This window comes from Cucurbita maxima, unplaced genomic scaffold (assembly GCF_002738345.1).
Source record: "Cucurbita maxima cultivar Rimu unplaced genomic scaffold, Cmax_1.0 Cma_Scf00008, whole genome shotgun sequence".
NCBI lineage: Eukaryota > Viridiplantae > Streptophyta > Magnoliopsida > Cucurbitales > Cucurbitaceae > Cucurbita > Cucurbita maxima.
In genome coordinates, this window is record NW_019272024.1 from 4,294,367 (window position 1) to 4,312,562 (window position 18,196).

Here is an 18,196-nt window from a genome sequence, read left to right on the forward strand (position 1 = left end):
AAAAAAAAAAAAAAAAAAAAAAAAACCATTAACCATGATTCTTCTTCATTTTCTCACCTCTTTTTCCTTCATTTTCCCAGCATCCAAACAGCACAAGATCTTAGCTAATTAACTAACCAATACTCTTTCCCCTCCAAATTCTCATGCACATAATCGTCATCTTTGGCTTGTTCTTGATCATTTTTGTAGTCCTTACCTTCTTCGCCTTGTGCCTTTACATCTGCCTCCAATGCTATAACCACGGCTTTCCCGAAGATGATCCAATCACCATTGAAAGTGGAGAATCGACCACGACGAGGGTGACATCGCTGGCGGTGGATTCCGATGAGCTAAATCGCCATAGTCAAATCGCGATGGAGAAATTGACGAAGCCATCGACGGAGTATGATTACGAGAAGAATAACGAAGTCCTGTCAGTGTTGAGCCAATGTGCGATATGTTTGGAAGAGTTCGAAAATACGGATTTTTGCCGTGTTTTTCCTAATTGCAAACATATATTTCATACACATTGCATAGTCCGTTGGTTAGGGATTAATCAAACTTGTCCGGTATGTCGGACTCAATTGTAGTATGAACTGTCGAACTCGATCATAGCTAACTGGTTAAAATGTGTATGTATGTTTGTTTGAGATGTTCTCGACCGTCACGTATTGAGCTCAAAAAGAAAAAAATGTAGAGCCACAACTGGCGATTTTCTCTTCTAAAATAACGTGTGAAAAATTTTGTCTTTGGTTTGACTTGAACTATGAGTCGTGAAACATTATGACTTTAATGTGTTATGAATTTGAGATCTTCATAGGTAGCTGGAAATTTAGCATTTTTTTTAAATATTACATTATACATGTCTAAAAAGAACTCTTATACTCGGTAGCAATTTGATATTGGAATAGCTTGGGGTATTTCTCTCTCATTTCATTTTCTAGTTTCCACGTTGCTTCTCTGATTTGGTGGTTTTGCCATAATATCCCGATGAAGGTTATTTCTCTGGTGCGTAGGCCTTTTACCTCATGAGCTAGGATCGTTACCGGCTTCTCTTCATAACTCAAGTTTTTGTCCATCTGTAGAGGCTCGTAATCTACCACATGTGTCGGACTGATCCGGTACTTTTGGAGCATAGACACATAGAATATATTATGCACCTCATAAAGGGACAATGGTTGGGCTAGTTTATAGGTCACTAGCATGATTCGATCTAGGATATTGAAGGGTCCGATGAAACGTGGGCTTAACTTGACCTTTTCTGAACTTCAAAACAGCTTTCATCACTTTTCTGTCTACTATGAACTAAAATTTATTGACTAAATTATTACAAATTTGAAAATATATATACATGAATATATACATATGTACATACATACATACATAGGACATATATATATATATATATATATTAAATCTAATATAAGAATAATAATAAAGTTTAATTCATCAAATTTTTAAACGGAGGGAAAAAGAAGGGGAATCAACAGCCCAAATTCCGCATCAGTACCAAGCCCCTCTCATCGCGGGAGACCATGTCGGTTTGCTCTTCTTCTTCTTCTTCCTCTTTATCATCATCCGGGTACTTTGCCAAGGCCTGGATTGTGCACGGGATTGTTGCCGGAGTCGCCATTGGCGCCGCCATCGGAGCTCGAGCTTATTTGGGTCGATCCAACAAATTCCGTAACCGCGTTGTCGGAATCATTCCCGCCCGTTTCGCCTCTTCACGGTTCCAGGGGAAGCCTCTCGTTGAGATTCTTGGAAAACCCATGATCCAGGTTTCTAATTGTTTCTCATCCTTTTCTTTTTTGTTCGTGCCGTTTCTGGATCTATCAATTTCGGTTTATACTGCTGTAAATACGCGGAGAATTTGCATTCGTTTCATATCTGATCTGGATTTTGTTCGTTTCAATTTCTAAGTTTAAGTTCAAACTATTCACTATGTGATCGATGTAACTCTAAACTCGTGATTCAAACCACAACACTTGAGGTTTGATCGATAATTCAAACCACAATACTTGAGATTTGATCGATACCACTTGAATGACGGTAGCATGCAAGTTCTAAACCCTTGATCGATACTACTTGAATGACGGTAGCATGCAAGTTCTAAACCCTTGCAAAGTAAAAGCTTAGCTCTCAACAAAACTAAAATAGAAACTTCGTTATTTTCGATTCCAAAATATGTTGTCATTAAAAGGTTTTACATAGCCTTTGAAGTCTTAGCCTCCGTCTCTATTTTCTTTTTCCCCAAGTGTTTGGCCTTTGGCCTTTACTTCTCTGCACCCGCTCTCGAACAAAGCAAGGGATTGAATAGTGCGAAAGGGATGATCAGAAATCTTCGATTCGTCAAGATTTTTTTTTTGCTGATCTTCTCTGTCTCAGATTTGGCTTGGCTTTCTTCCCCATTCCGTAATTTCATATTATTTATAAAATTGTTCCTTATCCCAAAGAAAGGACAAATAAATTGATCAAACCATCAGTTTTCCATCGAAATCGGATACACAAGGAACCTAATGACATCGGACTCTACTTTTATATTGTTCGTTTTTTCACTTCGGTCGAAATTTTAATATGCCTATGAAATTCATATTCCACAGAGAACATGGGAAAGGGCAAGAATGGCTACTACATTGGACTGTGTTGGTAAGCATGTGTGCTTTTTTCTTCTTGTTTCAAGCTTCACCATCTCATCCTTTCCTTTTGATTTGAAATCTTTCCAGTTGTTGCAACCGATGATGCTAAGATTGCACAATGCTGTAAAGGATTTGGTGCTGATGTTGTAATGACATCAGAGTCATGTAGGAACGGTAATCACTGTGATTTTATAACGAAATCTCGAGATTACTTTTGAAGTCTTATGTTTTTCAGTATGAAACTACTTTAGGAACTGAGCGTTGTAATGAAGCGCTTCAGAAGCTTGAGAAGAAATACGATATCGTCGTAAATATTCAAGGGGACGAGCCCCTTATTGAGCCGGAGATCATCGATGGCATCGTTAAAGCTCTGCAGGTAAAACGATCTCATATCTTTCAGTTATTGTAACATTTATATTCGATAGTGTAGTGAAGATGCATTCGATTTCACAAGCTCTTGTTCTGTATGGTGTGTAGGCTGCCCCGGATGCAGTGTTCAGCACTGCAGTGACATCCTTACGACCCGAAGATGCGTTCGATCCCAATCGGGTGAAGTGCGTAGTGGATAATCGTGGTTATGCTATTTATTTCTCAAGAGGATTGATCCCTTTCAACAAGTACGATTTTCTTTTCGATCATGTGTTTCCCTTGTCGTACTCTTCGTTATCAACTTGAGACTTCCATTATAGATAACTTCCCGTGCTTGTGCTTGGGAAACTTAATGAGTTACATCAATTCATTTAATTGTTGCAGGTCAGGAAAGGTCAACCTTCAATATCTTTATTTGCTTCATCTTGGAATCCAGGTATTAACGGAACGTATACGAGATTAGTTCATTATGTCGTAACGTCAGATTAAACAAACCCTCGTTTTCCTCTATTCTTCTTCCCAGAGCTTTGATTCGAAGTTTTTAAGTATGTATCCTGAACTCGAACCAACACCGTTGCAACTAGAAGAGGATCTAGAACAGCTAAAAGTATTAGAACATGGCTACAAAATGAAGGTATGTACAGTTCATCTTCTAACATACCTACCATCTTTTCCCACTGTTGGAAATTCGTATACTCGAAAGATCTAGAACAGCTTAGTACTCGAACGATGGATTATCGAAAACGAAATTGTGTTTTCACCTGTGGAAACTGGCATTTTGTTTGGCAGGTGATTAAGGTTGACCATGAGGCTCATGGTGTTGATGTTCCTGAAGATGTAGAAAAGATAGAATCTTATATGAAGGAAAGGAACTTGTCTTAATCAAAACCAACCAAAGAAAGCTATACGTTCGGGATTGATAACGATTTCGTTTTTAGTATACGAGTTTGAAAAAGATTTGGTGTTGAGTTGATGCAATTTTTTGTTGCTGATTTTTGGGTCATTTACTTATTTGTAAAGTTAGTTTGATATGTGATTATATATGTAAATTTGTTGATCAAAAGGGTTGGTTTTAAAATAAGGTCCTAGCTTTTCCCATTCTATTTAGCTTATCCCAATATTCTTTTCTCTTGTTACCGCTTATTAGATCGTTCGACACTTACGACACAACCCATTTTTAACGTTGGTACTAGCACGAATAAAAAAGGTTGAAAAGTCTACTATTTGAAAGAGAGTAAAATGATCCGAAATCTCATAAGCTAAACAAGATACGAAGTAATAAATATGAAGCAGAATTACTCATTTCTATATCATAAATAATTGAAGAGAGATGGAAAATATGAGAATAAGATTTGATTGAAGTAATCTCGCATTATTTCAGTTCGAAATGTTTTGGTTTTGACTCTAAATTGGGCCTGATGACCCATGGAGAAGAGGTGGTGGTTAGGGCCTTTATTGTGATGCTGGTTGGGAAGTGTCTGGTTGGGAAGGAGAATATGAAACCTTCCCCTAGTAGCTGCTTTAGAATTAAGGCAATTTAATTTTCCTGTTTTATTAATTGTGGAAGAAGAAGTGAATCCTCATCAGCCATGTGGGTAATTAGCATTGCATTATTATACAAAAATGACAGAATTCTATCCCATTCCAAAAGTTGATTAGCCACCACTCTAAAAGTCGATACGAGAGGAAGTCTGAAAGGGGAAGCCCAAAGAGGACAATATCTGCTAACGGTGGGCCTGGGTTGTTACAAATGGTATTAGAGTCAGACACGAGGACGATTTGCTAGCCTTCTTGCTATTCCCCAAAGGGGGTAGACACGAGGCGGTGTGCCGGTAAGGATGCTGGCCCCAAAGGGGGTGGATTGTGATGTCCCACCAAGCCAGCCTTCTCACTGTTCTCCAAAGGGGGTAGACACAAGGCAGTGTGCCAGTAAGGACGTTGGCCCTAAAGGAGGTGGATTGTGATTCTCACATTAGTTGGGAGGAGAACAAAACATCATTTACAAGAGTGTGAAAATCTTTCCGTAGCAAACAACTTTTTAATGCCTTAATGGAAGCTCAAAAGAGAAAATCCAAAGAAGACAATAGGACAATATTTGCTGGCAGTGTTACATTTACAATCGTAATAACACCGGCTAGGTTTATTAAAATTGTATAGTTGGCTTACGTTAGCTTTTTAAACCTGTGGTTTCACGTGACCCATATCCAACAATATGCATTCAAATTAAAAAATTTTAAAAAATTACCCAACTATATGAAAATCCTAATCAATTGTCTTAAAGAGTTTAAATATATAAAATTAAAATTTTATGAAATTTGTAATTTTATTCAAAAGAAAAAAAAAAAAACAAAGAAAAATGATTAAACTTTCAATAAATTCAAAACTTAAATAATGTCTGAATTTTGTATGTAATAAATTCGTAATTAAATAAAATATGAGATTTACAATCGAACTCGCGGACATGAATGTGGATGCCACCCGTCAGTCCACGCGTCAAATTCCCATTCGTCTGTGTTTGAACTTGGATCAACGTCGCCGTAAGCCTGTCCCAGCACCCTCATCCATTCGTCCTCCATTCATTGCCACATCAAACACGAGACCCAAATTACCAAAATTTTCCCCGACCTCACACTCGCAACCACTCTAGCTCATCAATCCCTTGCTCCGATGGCTACGGTTCTCGATTCCCTCACTCTTCCCTGTTCTTCCGCCTTGGCTTCCACTGCTTTCTCCGGCCGTCGGAGCTCCGTCGCCCTCCCGCAGTACAGAGGCTTGAAGATCGGTCACAGTTTCACTTCCCAGTCTATAAGATCTGCGAGATCTAATGCCAGATTTGCTCAGCGTTCTGGAAGAATCGTCTGCGAAGCTCAGGAAACTGCTGCCATTGGTTGGGATTTTGTTCTGCAATTTTCTTTTCTGTCTTTTTCTGTTGTTTGGAGGGTAGAAGAAAGGAAATTTTAACAATTCTAGAAAGTTTGATGAATTTAAGAGCATGCTGTTAGTATCTACTGGTGTTTGATTTGGTTTGGTTTAGATTCGCATGAAACTCATCGCGTCTCCAATTAGTAAACCAAATGATAGAGTTCCACTAGAGTTAACTTATAAGCGTCAGCTTAAGGCAGGTCTAACCTATTCAGTATATGCTTAATATAAATTAGAGAGAAAGGAAAGAAAAAAGAAAGAATGAGATCAGTTGGTGGAGTGATGTTGACATGATATAACAAATCATTTTCTGTTTGAATTTATGTACTTGTCATATTTCTATACTCTGATACCTGACGGATATATGGATGTTGCGTATTCCCATCCATGCACATGCTTGGATCTGATGTAAATTACTGTGATGAATTTTGATGTCGAATGACTCTTTAAGTGCTTAAAAAAGTACTTTTGAGTGAAAAGAGATGCTTTTAAGCACTTAAAAAGTAATTTTAAAGAGCCTTAATTGGACCTTATAAATGTGTTTCATTTGAAATTGAAAGCTTGAGCATTAAAATTGTAAACGAATCACTCCATTAGCCATAAAGATCGGCCAGAAAGAGTTGTTTACACACGTTTTAGCTTCCAAATATTTTGATATGATATTGTTTTGAGCCAATATCAGGCCTGCTCCATACCTCTCCAGTGGAGGATTTCTGGGTTTGATGCTGTTAGAAGAGAGGTGCCTCCGGTACCAACTTAAGCAGAAAATGAGGGGAATGTACTGCATATTATTAAGAGTTCGTGTGGTATATATATATTATATGAGATTGGAGAAAAATTTTATGTTGTTATGTCTTTAGTCATTGTTTTGGCTCCGTTCTCTAGGCTGAATATATGTAAGGCCTTTTATATCATTTTTTTTCCCCCTCCAGTTCGTTAATATATGTTATTACCTGAGAGGCTGAGATGATGCCCTCGGCAATCAGTAGACTCTCAATCGGTGAGTGACAAGCCTATTCAGTCAATGCACCCTTGAATGGGACCGAGACCTGTGACTGAAAGAGATGGTCTCTGGGCGGGAGGTTGTCACTTAGCATTAGGAGTAGTAGTTGCTAATTGAGAAGATGGTTTCTGCTGTGCTTAGGTCTTAACGATGCTGCAGAGAGTGGTCAGTAAGGAGCTGGTCTGATATTGGCTCAATATGTTGGGAGAAAGTGTTCTAATTGTCTCTCTCCTGGTTCTGCCCAGTTCCGCCATCCCTCTCTTTTGTGTGTGTATGAGTGAGCCTGTTTCTTTATGTATCTTGGTTTGCATAGGAGTCGGTGTTTATCTTGTATGGCATGAAGTTCTGAGTCATTTACAATAGGTATAACATCGAAATGATAACATGCATGTGTTGGTGGTTGTCATTCCTGCACGTTTTATTTTGATTGTTATCTTACATCATTGCTATGAAATAACAGCTGTTTAAGCATCAAAAGGTGTAAGAAATGTTGCATTTCAGCTACCTTTATATTCTATTATACACACTTGTGCACATACACACACACTTTGTCCGTAGTGTATATAGCTCAGAAGTATTATCCAACTGCTTGTCAATTTTTAAAAAATGTAATTCAATTAGAGAGTTCCGACTGTTTTTATATTGGGGAGCTTATTTCAATTTTTATTAGATCATGGGAAGGGGGCATAGAAATTTTCTGTTTGATCCTTTCAACTGACTCTGAGTTCAGGTCTTTGTATCATTGGTTGTACTTTTTTTTTTCTTGATCACTTGCTTTGATGTTGATATTAATCCTGGAGAGTCACAGTACTGGATTCATTTTTTAGTCTGATCATTATAGGAACTTGTTATCCATAAAATTCTGCTTTAATCTATGTTCTGTTTTGATTATTCTCTGTTGGCTACCTGATTCTTGGGTCAATAATATTTACCTTCACCTACTTTTTCTGTGTCTCGAACTTTCTTCTCCCCGAAAAGGGCCCTTGTTGAGCTTGCAAGAAATCACATGTTTGTCGAATGTTTCAGTACCTGCTGCTTCAGAAGCTACCTGGGATTCACTGGTTCTTAAATCCGAATTACCTGTCCTAGTCGAATTCTGGGCTCCATGGTGCGGGCCTTGCCGCATGATTCATCCGATCGTTGATGAACTATCTAAACAGTATGCTGGTAAGTTCAAATTTTACAAGGTGGATACTGATAGCAACTCTGGTGTTGCATCCCGCTATGGTATCAGAAGCATACCAACTGTCATTATCTTCAAAGATGGTGAGAAAAAGGAGGCAATAATAGGTGCAGTTCCCAAAGCAACTTTGACTGCCAGCATTGAAAAATTCTTGTAGAGATGGCTGATGAGGTTTAAGCTGCTTTCCCACAATTTCCTTATTTTAGCCTCTGATAACTGAAGATGAATTCTCTACTCTGGAAATAAACTCTCCTCTTTTGTTACATATAGTTGTTGATGTCTCTGTATCTTCTTTAGATTGTATTTATTCCTGCAATACTGTTCCTATGAATGCATCTTTCTTTAGAGAATTATTTACTTTGCTAATTTCAATATACATGAAATTCTGCTATGTATTGTTAGTTGCATTGAACAATGCATGCTTGCAAATCAACTGCTAGGATGCATGCATTACTTGTCACATGGTGTTGAATAGAGAGAAGTTTTGGTGTTTATGTTATATGAGTTCTCTCAAGTGGCCCAAGAGGAAGTAGTCATCTTTGTTTTGAGTCGTTTAGTTGGTTTAATCACAAAGTCTTTGAAATATTAGAGTTAAAAGAGGGGTCTTGGAACTGTGCATAATTTTAATTTTGTATTTAATAGGTCGTCTGTCGATATGGTATTAGAAGGTTTGACAGGGATTTAAATGATGTTTAATCCCTCGTAATATTCTATGTCCCTCCTGTGAGCTTTGAATGACGAAACTTTTTTTATTTTTTTTTACATATTACCCAATTGGTCGTATTTTTAAAAATGTAAAATTAATGGAATTAATTGTAATAACTGATTTATATGAAATTTTGATGCATTCTCATGTAACCTCTTATTTTCAGGTATTGTAAACAAAATTTTAAACCAAAACCGCTCAAATTTAATGATTTGACTAAATGTGTAATTGGGTTAGACCCACCTACGAGAGGTGGGGTAGCCTTAACCGTCTGTGTTATCTGAGAAGCCAAAAGGCTGTTTCCGACCCTGTCAGGGGAGATGCCAACCATCTCTCCTTTAATAGAACACGCTCACGATAATGTTAACTTCACATCATATAACAGAAATTAGTCGGTAAATTTTTCGATGTGGGATGTACGGCTTTCCGCTCCCATTTCCCCTCTCCTGTAATTCTCTAATCCCGAGCGAAAATGGCTACAGATCGAAACGGTGAGCTATTTACTAAGAGAGAAAGTTCCGTTTCGACGAGCCAACGAAGGAAGAGGAGAAGAAGAGAACGGTGCTCGGTCGAAGAGAAATTCCAAGAAGGTTCGTGAAAATTTGAGCTCCGATGGACGAAAACGCAGGAAATCCGTTCGGATTTCGTTGATAAGCATGACAAGAAACGTGGGAAGAGTTCAAGAAGAAAGCGCAAATCCCGTAGACGAAACAGTAGTAGTGAGAAGGATTCTGATTCCGAGGATACCGAATCTGATAGCTTGGAGTATGATTTGAAGAGGAGGAGGAAGAGAAACGGAGGAAGGAGAAGAAGGAACGAGGAGAGAAAGGAGCAGTGACGAATTCGTGCGGAAAGTACAACATTATCAAAGAAACTGATACCTGGTACGTGAAGATTGAATTCCATGAATGCTTCGGTTTGTGCTTACTGTCTTCCTTTCTTGCTCAACTTTTTGGCTTTGATGAAGCTCTCTGCATGTAATCAGTTAAACCTGATATTCATCATACTGTGAAACAGTTTCTATATTGGTTTCTTCTGCAGAACCATTGGCTCTTTCTTACAACTTCTTGATTGATGGAGTTCATTGCATCATCGTAAATTGATTGATGCCCAATATTTTTCATTAGCTCAATCATGCTAATTCATGACATCTGTAATCTGTAACATTATCTTACGGCTTACAACTACAAAGTTAGTGCAATTGCTCTATGCAGTAGTTGAATTTCCTTCATTTTTATGAACAGATTGCATACTTTAAATTGATTTGAATTAATTAAAACCAAATTAGTTTTTCATGTTATTTCACCGTCGAGAAATAAGACTTCCAATACTCAATCCAGATAACCCACTTTTGCTGTTTATGGGACTCATTACTTTCGTAGTGTGCCTATTCGTTTGATTGAACATGAATGTCTACCAAGGTCGGAAGAATCTGTAACCCAACTGCTTTCGTAGCTGTGGTATTGTTGCTGATCATATTACTTTGAATATTACATTGCTTTTAGGTGAACATGGGAAGTCTAGCTAATTGGGAAGAGAAGCTAAGTTTTTAAGTAGCAAGTAGACGATCATGTTTAGTTTGCTCCTCACATAGTCGTTATTTGTGAGATCCCACATCAGTTGGAAACCTCTCCCTAGCAGACGCATTACAAAACCGTGAGGCTGACGGAGATATATAATGGGCCAAAGCGGACAATATCTGCTAGTGGTAGGCTTGAGCTGTTACAAATGGTATCAGAGTCAGGCACCGTATGCTGTGTCAATAAGGATGCTAGGCTCCCAAGGGAGTGGATTGTGAGATCCCACGTTGATTGGAGAGGGGAATAAAGCATTCCTTATAAGGATATGAAAACGTCTCCCTAGCAGATACGTTTTAAAATTGTGAGGCTGACGGCAATACATAATGGGCAAAAGTGGACAATATCTGCTAGCGGTGAACTTGAACGGTTACATTACTCTTTAAGATAGCTATTATGTTTGTTTCTCTTACTATCTTGTGATGATTGTTTGTACAGGTTCATGGAGGACCATTACACGGCCACTTTTCCATCCAAAAAGTAAGGTTCTGAGTGATTTTTGTATGCAGCTACCACGTTCTTGTCTGAAAAGTTAGAAAGAAAGAAAGAAATGAACATAGAATGCTAGATGGAACATTACTATGATCAATATCTCTTATAGTGCGAACTTTATACAGTATTTTTAATGTGTTTGCTGATGAAGAACAGAGGAGGTACCTTCTACTTTTCTTCCTTTTTCTTCACCTGCTGTTCATTTTGATGATTAAATGCATCTCTTTCTGGGAATTTTGCTCATCTGATGGTTGAACATGGATCTTTGATGATGGAAGAAAGGAATTCTTTACTCAATTTTCAGAAGTATATCAAGTAATTCTTGGTACAAGATCAATTATCTACTAACTAAAGACTAAAAAAATGCGCTAAAATGCTGTTCAACAGACTAGCAAACAAGCTATTACTAAAAATCATTAACCAATTCTATAACTCACTACATGATTTGAAGTAAGATGGTTAAGTTCGAACTTTGTCAGTTGGCTCGGTTAATATTTTCACTCTACTTTTCAGGCAAGAACTACTCATAGAGCGAAAAAGCTCGACTCGGAGAGGAGATGGCTTACCAGTATAAGCTCGAAAAGTTTAAGGTAGGCATAAATGTGAAGGAAGTTTTCCTGGAGTTTAATTTGATGCAATCTCAGGCTAGTTCCTCGAGTTTTTGCTACATCTTACTTTAGGCTGCAGCTGCCATCTAGCAAAGATTGGACCCAGATATCGCCCTGTGACAGAAGAGTCTGTGTTTTACAGGATTATCTCGTGTTTGGTATTGCATGGTTCCACTCCAGGTTGCAGCTGCCATCCAGCAAAGATTGGACCCAGATATCGCCCTGTGACAGAAGAGTTTGTGTTTACAAGATTATCTCGTGCTTGGTACTGCATGGTTCCACTCCAGGTGGCAGCTGCCATCTAACAAAGATTGGACCCAGATATCGTCCTGTGACAGAAGAGTCTGTGTTTTACAGGATTATCTCGTGTTTGGTACTGAATGGTTTCACTCTTAAGAACCACGATGGTTCCCAAATGTTGTCTTTTGGATTCCAGCAAAGGGAAGCTTTCCAATCCCAGGCTAGTTCATCAAGTTTTTGCTACATCTTATTACAGGCCGCAGCGGCCATCTAACGAAGATTGGACCAAGATATTGCCTTGTGATAGAAGAGTGTATTTTGCGGTTTGGTACTGCATGGTTCCACTCTCAAGAACTTCGAACGTTTCTAAATGTTGTCTTTGGATTCCAACAAAGGAAAGCTCTCCAATTCGATCATTTATGATGACCTTCGTTGATAAGAAATCAACTCAAAGAAAGTTCTAATACCAAATGACAAAGAATCACTAAATGGGAAGTAAGATTTTGATTATCTTGTTGATCAAATATCTCAAATTTCAGGACAAGTACACTTGTTTGAGATTTAAATCACTTCCACATGTAAAATTGATCATGTCACCTAAACTACATAAAATTAAAAGAAACTTAGTCATTGGCTAAAAGAATACACAAATGCTCATTTTACTACATTTTCTAAGACTTTATAGAGCTTCAAAATTAAAACTCTTAACCCTCCTTAAGTCATTCATGAAATTCCAAGAATCTTAACTTTCATATTTTAAGAACATAATTAGTCACTATGTATACTTTATGGTCATAATTAATCATCTTAAAATATATTAAATAATCACCATAACTCTAAATAAACGAAATTTCACTTGAAGTATGCATGAACCTTGATTATTCTTAATGTGACATTAAATTCTTAACATGACATTAATATTGCATGATTGAGATGTCTTTGTTCACGTAGCTTTGTAGCATGTGATGATCATGATAGTTTGTTATTAATAATAAATGGTATTAAAGGATATATTTGTGAAAATTTAATATTTTAATTGATATAATAATCTATTTTGTTATTAATAATAAAATTTGATGCATAGTAAGTGGCCATGTCAGTATAATCCCATGAGTATGCAAACTAATTTCAAGGATTGAATTGGTCTCTTTTGAAATTTTATATACCAAATTTGAATTTTAGAGACTAAAATTATATTATAATATAATTTAAGATTTCCAAATCAATTTAGTTAAAAAAAAAAAAAACAAATAGAAATAAGAAACCATTTTCACTTCTAATTAAATTCTAAAGTATGGGTTAATTTCGTGTTAGTTTTTCAAATTTGTTTCAAAATATGTATTTTATGTTTTTTTTTTAATTATTAGATTTTTAAATATAAAAGTTATACATAAATAAATTTTTAATTTTAAACTAAGTATATTTATTTTAATTTCACTCTCTCATTTGAATCTTTAGAAGTTCAAATGTATTTTTATAAAATATTTTTAAAACTCATTAAAAATTGGTACTTTTGAAATGACATTTTTTTTTTTAATTTTGTGGAGTTTATAACTTTTGAGATAAATGAAATATATATATATATTTTGTTAATTAATCCTATTTTTAATTCAGCGCACATCCCTCCCACCTCCAGCTACTGCAACCTAACCCTGCCGGACGCGCGTCTCAGCCTCCCGACGAACTCTACGCAGCTATCTCCTTCTCACATTCTCTCGCCTCCGTGCAATCAGAGTTACTTATCTCCGTCAGCCCCTAACCCGCGCCGTTAGTGTGGTTGCGCCGCCGCTCATTTTCAGATTCAGCCCAAGGTTTTGCATTTTTTGTTTTATTTTTTTAGTTTGTTTCATTGATTTATTCGTTCATCCACGAAGAAGAACATCGAAACAAGCGTTTTTTTTTTTTTGTTTTTTTTGTTTTTGATTTCTGCTTCAACCAATTTTCAATCAATCCAAATGAAAACATAAAGCTAAAAAGGCATCAGAGTTTGTTTGAAAGACATTGAGTTTGCTTGAGTATAGAAGAAACCATTGATTCATAACTGTTGTAGGGAGGCTTAAATCTATTTTTTGAATATAGAAGAAATATTTCGAATCAGAACGGATTTGAAATCTTCCCAAATTCAGGGGCTCCAAACAGTAAAACATGAACCTACCGTGTCATGTTCTTTGACCCTTTAGGAGGCTTGGCTCTCTTAGTGCTGTAATGACTAAGGTAGGCTATTTTCTCGTTCTTTGCAGAAAGGAATGGGAGGCAGAGGAGTTATTGGTGACAAATGGTCCATGAGGGTTCTCTGGGTCTGTGCCCTAGGAAGTGCAGTCGGTAAGCCATATTAGGGCATATTTGAGAGAGATTTTGAAAGAGTTTAAATCGCTTTTATCATGTTCAAAATCACTCTAAAACATGTTTTTAATCGTTCAAGAATCAATTTGATGGTCTGAAATCTGCATTTAAATGTGTAAGATTAAGCATTAAATTGATTTGGGTGATTAAAGGCATGTTTGAAGTGATTTTGAAGTCCTTTTTACACAGTTTCCATCTAATTAATTCAGAGCATCATTCTTTATCTTCATATAAGGTATGACAAAACTTTCTAACTTGATAATGATTATCACTTGTCTAGGTTTTTATATGGTTGCTCAAGAGAGACAATTACAGAACAGGGCAAGAATGTTGGCTGAGAGTTTGAAAGACGTGGAATCAGGAGGCAGTGGTGAAAATGTTTAGGCCTTTTAGGGCGTTGTTGAAATGTGAGTTCCAGACTATCTGAGATTCTATCTTTTGCAAATTGCTCCCATCTCTTGTGGTGGCTACAAACCAATACTGCGAGTTTCCAATAATGTGAAATAGTTAGATCCCTGTTTATTTTAATGAACTTGGATTTCATCTGAATTCATGGGTTTACAATAATTATGCTGAATCAGTGTTTAGTGGGTCACTTTGAGAAATGGGATTCAGAAGCAGATATATCAAAAGTTCATAATTTCAAAGACGTCCTTTTGATGTTTTCACTAGTCGATGACTTTGAAAAACATATTCACCTTCTCCTTTGATATCATTCTTTAGGGTAAGGTACAACCTTTTTAGTACATCAACTTTCTTTGAAAGCCAATCTCTTTGTTACTCTAGATGAGTTTACAATAGAGAAGTCTCTGTTCATTTTAAGATCCTTAAATGAAGGAGGAATGCGTCGAGGTTGAGAATTGTACTTCGAAATGGAAGCTGTGCCCTACCCTTGCTCTATATTTTGGAGTAGGAGTTGAGTTCTTTCTTTCCCCTATAAGTTTGAATCTTCATAAATGTCACCAGTCCCAATAAGACTTACCTTTTTATTAGTTAAACCAATTCCTAACCATTCTTCTCCACAGACCCATATCGGAAGCAAACACAATTCTTCTTCTGGGAAATTGTTTATTGCCCCAACAACACATGAAAAGCTTCAACGTTGCATGTCTTAAATGGCTATTTCACACACTGGTGCTCTTTTGCCACACTATTCTGGACATACCTTGTGAGTGACTTTGAATGGACGGCTCCCTTCCCCGAGCTAGCTCACCTTCTCCTTGCTCCACTTCATTGGGGTATCCCTTTAAAAATGAGAAGAGATATCCTTGGGTTAACTTCATCAAAGCCTTCTTTTAGGTCACATGCAACGAACAAACCACAGAACCTTTCAGGCCAAGGAAATGCCTTTTGAGCACCTTCTGGATAGTATTACGTACTTGGCTATATCTTGTTGGTGTAAATTGTTACCTCTTTTTAAATCCTACACACCTTTATCTCTTCCTACCAATTGGAGAAGCTTTTATAACTCCTTTCGTTTGGGATTTCTCTCCCTTCTTTTGTAATTTCATCCATCAATAAAATAGTTTCCTACATATTTTAAAAACCATTCTTCTCTACAAAACCCACCATGTGAATCTCCAGTGTTCATGCCTTCTGCACATCTTCTGCCATTTCTAAATTTCGTCTAAACCTAGTTACAGTTTTTACCTTACCACTTGATTGTATGAACTTTGAACTGTGGGATTTTTGTTTCAAAAACTACCCTTGGAGTTGAAACTTGTTAGAATTTTTACCTTATGGTAAACATCTTTAATCATGTCCTTCAATTTTGGATTATACCTCATTTTAGTCTCAACAAGATTGTGGCATGGCATTTATAATTGATACATTCTTGTTGAGTTAACACAATTCACTATGTTTTAACCTGTTCAGTTGTATTCATGTTGGTTTAATTACACTTAATGTTCACTAAATTTTGAACTTAAAAGCATGAACATTGTTTCTGAAAATCCATACTTCTCTTTGTTATGTAACTAATCCCATATGAATGCATAAACACGTAATGTTTAGATAGCAACACTAATTTCATGACCAGTGGATTCCTGGAAAATGAAGACATACCCACTGCCCTTACTTTACCTTCCCCACGCCTCAAACTTCAGTTCCCTTCGCACATATATAAAATCCCTCCTATTAATCTTCACTTCACACCCATCCAAAGCACCAAATCTCCACTAAAACCATGGGTTCCCTCAAATATTTCCTTCTGTCTCCTTTTGTTTTCCTCTGTTTAAGTTGCACCTTTGCCAATAGAGTCCCCAACGCTGATGATGGATCTGGTTTTGATGTTGGGGCAGGGCCAGGAGCCATACCAACAGCTGGCCGAGGAGTTGAGAAAGGTGTAAGCAATGTTAGAGCTGGTCCAGCAGCTGAGGGATGGGTAAGCGATGTTTGGGCTGGTCCGAGAGCTGGACCGAAAGCTGGTCCAGGAGCTGAGGGATGGGTAAGCGATGTTAAGGCTGGTCCGAGAGCTGGACCGAAAGCTGGTCCAGGAGCTGAACGATGGGTAAGCAATGTTAAGGCTGGTCCTACAGTGGGACCAAGAGCTTGGCCAGGAACTGAGGGAGGGGTAAGCAATAGTGAAGGTGGTGTGAGGAGAGATGTTGATCCAATGATTAATGGACTGGGAGTGGGAGTGGATATTGGGTATAGGTCAGGATTTAGGGCAGGTGTAGGGGTAGGGGGGCATTGGTTGGGCCCAGGAATTGGAGGTGGAGGGGTGTCCAATGGCTGCACATTGGGGTATGTTTGTCCAACCTACGGACGCAGGGGATGCGACCAATTTTCTTATGGAAATTGCGATACTTATGGCTTTCATCCATTGACGGCTTCCATGCACCTGCACGAAGTTGAAATCAAATGGGCCAAAGGCAGCAAGCCTGCTGCAACGCCTCAAAATGGCGTCTAGTTAAATGCTTTCATGTCCATCTCCTCCTTTCACTATTAAATAAAATAATGTTCTTTCACCTCTTGATGAATAAAAACAAGCTGAATACATTCCCTTGCCTTGCCCTTCCCACTCTTCTACTCTCTTAGACAATGCTTATTCAATAAACACTTCACATCCAATGAAAGAGTTTCCAAATCCAGTACATTTCCTCTTTTGTTTAGATAATCCTTAGCTAATCTTCTCGAGCGTCATCGACTTGTTATGTTATAAAATGAAGTTCGATGTTGAAATGAAAATGTGGTTTGAAATGGCTTTCTTAATGAATGGATATGGTTTGGTTGGATTATTTGTAAACTTGTTTTAAATAAAGATAGTTGCTGCAAGTTTTATATAGGGATTGAGTTTGTATTGTGATAAGGCATGAGTGTTCAATTCAAGCATACAAGACATTGTTGAAAACTATTCTCTTAAATTTATGAGGCATGGGATTTCGATGTCGGTTTTGAAATGAATTTGATATCAGTTCTAAATTAAGAAAGTAGCTGGTTATTGTTATTGTACATCATTGCAAACCATTGTTGTACTCGTGATACTCACAAAAATAACGATCGACTATAATGAAGAGCTGGTATCGTAGACCTAAAATATTGTATTGTATGTTAGATGATAAAATTTCTTACATAGACAAACAACATTTCTTTCAATGTCGGGCTCCAGAACATCTATGATTTAATTATAACATCAATCTCTCTCTCCTCCTTCCCTCTCTCTGCGTCCTTTCCTTCCTTCTTCATCTTCGTTTCCCTTCTTCGATCGATCTAGTGCCATCACTGGACCTCCTATTGCCGTTGTGCATCATCATCTCATCTTCTATTTTCTTCTTCCTCACTCCATCGACCATCTTTCTTTGCACACATTTTTGGTGGGAACTCGATGAAAGCCCAAAATCTCCCATGGAAGATGGATAGAACCATTCACTCGTCGGTGTCCAAGTTTCGCCATTACCACCGACAAACACCCAAATTACATCCTCCTTCGGTTCCAAATCCTTGATCCTAATAGCACGTCAAGTAAAGACCACTAGTAAAGGGCATGAGGCGACAGTGACGATGCAACTAAATGGATGAGGTGGTTCCACCACTATAAGCATGCTATAAACGCAAAATAGAATATTCCATGAGTCGAACATTACAAATACATGAATACGTGCATAAAATGTGAGCATGCTATATATGACAGCTTATA

The 18,196-nt window shown here is 37.5% G+C and overlaps 4 protein-coding genes and 1 non-coding gene across 10 annotated transcripts; 4 read left to right on the plus strand and 1 right to left on the minus strand.

Annotated features, from left to right (window-relative positions):
* The first annotated feature begins 1,439 nt into the window (after window positions 1-1,439).
* Window positions 1,440-4,087, plus strand: LOC111483358 (3-deoxy-manno-octulosonate cytidylyltransferase, mitochondrial). The gene is made up of 8 exons (XM_023129547.1): window positions 1,440-1,757; window positions 2,580-2,625; window positions 2,703-2,789; window positions 2,867-2,991; window positions 3,093-3,232; window positions 3,369-3,420; window positions 3,508-3,618; window positions 3,774-4,087. Exons 1-8 carry the CDS (start codon window positions 1,515-1,517, stop codon window positions 3,864-3,866), a joined length of 897 nt encoding a protein of 298 aa, XP_022985315.1. The 5' UTR covers window positions 1,440-1,514; the 3' UTR covers window positions 3,867-4,087.
* A 1,452-nt stretch (window positions 4,088-5,539) lies between these two features.
* Window positions 5,540-8,449, plus strand: LOC111482904 (thioredoxin). Its single transcript, XM_023128934.1, has 2 exons — window positions 5,540-5,871; window positions 7,936-8,449. The coding sequence occupies exons 1-2, from the start codon at window positions 5,652-5,654 to the stop codon at window positions 8,247-8,249; spliced, it is 534 nt and encodes a 177-aa protein (XP_022984702.1). The 5' UTR covers window positions 5,540-5,651; the 3' UTR covers window positions 8,250-8,449.
* A 552-nt stretch (window positions 8,450-9,001) lies between these two features.
* LOC111483242 lies at window positions 9,002-12,131 on the plus strand. Of its 6 annotated transcripts, none has more exons than XR_002718329.1 (3): window positions 10,673-11,028; window positions 11,381-11,457; window positions 11,656-12,131. XR_002718329.1 is itself a non-coding variant. In XM_023129386.1 (3 exons), exons 2-3 carry the CDS (start codon window positions 11,425-11,427, stop codon window positions 11,987-11,989), a joined length of 405 nt encoding a protein of 134 aa, XP_022985154.1. In that variant the 5' UTR covers window positions 11,243-11,291; window positions 11,364-11,424; the 3' UTR covers window positions 11,990-12,131. The 6 variants fall into 6 exon arrangements, 2 of the variants coding, with proteins under 2 accessions (XP_022985154.1, XP_022985153.1); XR_002718331.1 differs by having other exon boundaries at window positions 10,675-11,028; window positions 11,972-12,131; XM_023129386.1 differs by lacking the exon at window positions 10,673-11,028 and adding an exon at window positions 11,243-11,291 and having other exon boundaries at window positions 11,364-11,457; window positions 11,618-12,131.
* LOC111483521 lies at window positions 9,023-9,148 on the minus strand. The gene has a single exon (XR_002718385.1). It is a non-coding gene; the product is annotated as a U6atac minor spliceosomal RNA (small nuclear RNA).
* Window positions 12,132-13,323: 1,192 nt separating the features above from the next.
* LOC111483159 lies at window positions 13,324-14,690 on the plus strand. The gene is made up of 3 exons (XM_023129313.1): window positions 13,324-13,526; window positions 13,956-14,037; window positions 14,339-14,690. Exons 2-3 carry the CDS (start codon window positions 13,962-13,964, stop codon window positions 14,440-14,442), a joined length of 180 nt encoding a protein of 59 aa, XP_022985081.1. The 5' UTR covers window positions 13,324-13,526; window positions 13,956-13,961; the 3' UTR covers window positions 14,443-14,690.
* Window positions 14,691-18,196: the final 3,506 nt, after the last annotated feature.

What these genes read in the sequence shown, in the direction of transcription:
- LOC111483159 (XM_023129313.1), top strand. Translation starts at nt 13,962, where the DNA reads ATGGGAGGCAGAGGAGTTATTGGTGACAAATGGTCCATGAGGGTTCTC. An exon ending in TGCCCTAGGAAGTGCAGTCG is followed by an intron (nt 14,038 to 14,338) that starts GTAAGCCATATT and finishes TCACTTGTCTAG; the next exon opens with GTTTTTATATGGTTGCTCAA.
- LOC111483358 (XM_023129547.1), top strand. Translation starts at nt 1,515, where the DNA reads ATGTCGGTTTGCTCTTCTTCTTCTTCTTCCTCTTTATCATCATCCGGG. An exon ending in TACTACATTGGACTGTGTTG is followed by an intron (nt 2,626 to 2,702) that starts GTAAGCATGTGT and finishes AAATCTTTCCAG; the next exon opens with TTGTTGCAACCGATGATGCT. An exon ending in GCATCGTTAAAGCTCTGCAG is followed by an intron (nt 2,992 to 3,092) that starts GTAAAACGATCT and finishes TATGGTGTGTAG; the next exon opens with GCTGCCCCGGATGCAGTGTT.
- LOC111482904 (XM_023128934.1), top strand. Translation starts at nt 5,652, where the DNA reads ATGGCTACGGTTCTCGATTCCCTCACTCTTCCCTGTTCTTCCGCCTTG. An exon ending in TCAGGAAACTGCTGCCATTG is followed by an intron (nt 5,872 to 7,935) that starts GTTGGGATTTTG and finishes CGAATGTTTCAG; the next exon opens with TACCTGCTGCTTCAGAAGCT.
- LOC111483242 (XM_023129386.1), top strand. Translation starts at nt 11,425, where the DNA reads ATGGCTTACCAGTATAAGCTCGAAAAGTTTAAG. An exon ending in ATAAGCTCGAAAAGTTTAAG is followed by an intron (nt 11,458 to 11,617) that starts GTAGGCATAAAT and finishes TGTGTTTTACAG; the next exon opens with GATTATCTCGTGTTTGGTAT.